The sequence below is a fragment of the Morus notabilis genome, unplaced genomic scaffold (assembly GCF_000414095.1).
Source record: "Morus notabilis unplaced genomic scaffold, ASM41409v2 C11457195, whole genome shotgun sequence".
Classification (NCBI taxonomy): domain Eukaryota; kingdom Viridiplantae; phylum Streptophyta; class Magnoliopsida; order Rosales; family Moraceae; genus Morus; species Morus notabilis.
The window spans coordinates 1-2207 of record NW_010387507.1 but is presented as its reverse complement, the minus strand read 5'-3'; the positions used below and the strand labels follow the sequence as shown (position 1 = coordinate 2207).

The window sequence follows — 2207 nt, the reverse complement described above, 5'->3', positions numbered from 1 at the left end:
TTTTTTTTTTTTTAAATAGGTTGTCTTGAAAAGTAATTTTATTAATAAGTATTTAAATTTATGAAAAAGAAAGGTATAGGGGGAGGGGTGTCGCCGCGTCGGACACCCCCCCCTACAGGTAAAAGCTTGAGCAATAGGAGGGAAATGGGTTTTGTTAGAACATACATTCCTCATAAAAGACCCACTAAGAAGTTATGCACATGCCAAATCTGATTTCTCTTCTGCGAAAATGCACTATTTCCAAGTCAACACTGCAAGGCAAGCGCGTCCACCAGAAGATTCTAACTCTTGGCTTATCAAATGACACTACTTTGTGCAAGTACCTCATCAACTTCTACTTCTCCTGCAATTTGCATGATTATGCAAGCCTTGTTTTCCAAACCACCAAGGACCCTTTTGATATATCCTTGTGGAATGGCCTTTTGGCAGCTTATACCAAGAACTCCATGTTCATTGAAGCACTTGATCTCTTTGGAAGATTGTTGCATTACCCTTGTTTGAATCCTGATAGTTACACATATCCGAGTGTTCTTAAGGCCTGCGGTGAAATGGGGACAATTAGAAGTGGAGAAGTTGTACACACTCATTTAGTAAAGACTGGGTTTTTGTCGGATGTTTTCATTTCAAGCTCTTTGGTGACCATGTATGCCAAGTGCAATGCGTCAAAGAGTGCTAACCAACTGTTTGATGAAATTCCTGAACGAGATGTTGCGTGTTGGAATGCTGTGATTTCTTGTTATTATCAACATGGGAAACCCGAGAAGGTGATGGAATTGTTTGAGAAAATGAAGATTCTTGGTTTTGAGCCGAGTTCAGTGACGCTAGTGGTTGCAATCTCATCGTGCGCGAGGCTTTTGGATTTGGAAAGAGGAAAGGAGATTCACAAGGAAGCAATAGAAGCTGGACTCTTGTCGGATGGGTTCGTCCGTTCTTCCCTAGTGGACATGTATGGAAAATGTGGATGCTTAGAGATGGCTAAAGAGGTTTTCGAGAAAATCCTGAGAAAGAACACGGTTGCTTGGAATTCCATTATTGCAGGTTATAGTTTAAAGGGTGACAGCAAATCTTGCATCAAACTTCTAGAAAGGATGAGCGGTGAAGGAACTAGACCAACTTTAACGACTTTCGGTAGCATACTGTTGGCTTGTAGAAGGTCACTGCAACTTCGACAGGGAAAATTCATACATGCATATATAGTAAGAAATAATGTACAGGCTGATATCTACATTAACAATTTGCTTATTGATCTGTACTTCAAATGTGGAATTGTCTCATCTGCCAAAAACGTATTCGAAAAGATTCCCAAGGCAGATATAGTTTCTTGGAATTTAATGATTTCTGGATATGTTACGGTGGGAAAATATTTTGAAGCTCTTGGTATGTATGACACCATGAAGGAAGTTGGTTTGAGACCAGATTCCATTACATTCACTTCTTTGTTATCTGCTTGTTCACAGTTAGCAGCCTTAGAAAAGGGTAAGGAAATCCATAGAAGTATCATGCAGGATAAGATTGAAAATGATGAAGTACTCATGGGGGCTCTCCTTGACATGTATGCTAAATGTGGTGCTGTGGATGAAGCTATTGAGGTTTTCCATAGATTGCCGACGAGAGATCTTGTCTCGTGGACCTCCATGATCATCGCCTTCGGGTCTCATGGTCGAGCGTTAGAAGCGCAAAAGCTCTTTTGTGAAATGCAACAGTCTGGTGAGAAACCGGATGGAGTTGCTTTCCTTTCTGTCTTATCTGCTTGTAGTCATGCTGGACTTATTGATGAAGGTTGTAACTATTTTAATCAAATGATCACCAATAATGGAATTAAACCAAGTGTAGAGCATTACTCATGTTTGGTTGATCTTCTTGGGCGCGCTAGAAGATTGCGAGAAGCGTATCAGATTCTCCGAGAAAATACAGAAATTGGGGAGGAAGTTGAGTTGTTGAACACATTACTTTCGGCGTGCCGGTTGCACAAGGATTTTGATTTGGGTGTAGAAGTTGCCAATTTTCTTGTTCACAAGAATCCTGAGGATCCATCAACTTATATCAGCTTATCAAATATTTATGCTTCTGATAGAAAATGGCATGAGTTGAGGAAGGTGAGATTAAAGATGAAAGAGCTGGGATTGAGAAAAAACCCAGGATGTAGCTGGATTGAGATTAACAAACAGATCCACAACTTTTTTCTTGAAGACAAGTCTCACCCACAA

General features: G+C 40.3%; 1 protein-coding gene across 1 annotated transcript; it reads left to right on the top strand.

Moving 5' to 3' along the window:
- Positions 1-200: 200 nt before the first annotated feature.
- LOC112095281 (pentatricopeptide repeat-containing protein At5g27110-like) lies at positions 201-2204 on the top strand (the record flags this gene model as incomplete). Its single annotated transcript, XM_024176968.1, has 1 exon — positions 201-2204. A coding segment is annotated over exon 1 (2004 nt), but the record flags the coding sequence as incomplete, so codon positions are not given.
- Positions 2205-2207: the final 3 nt, after the last annotated feature.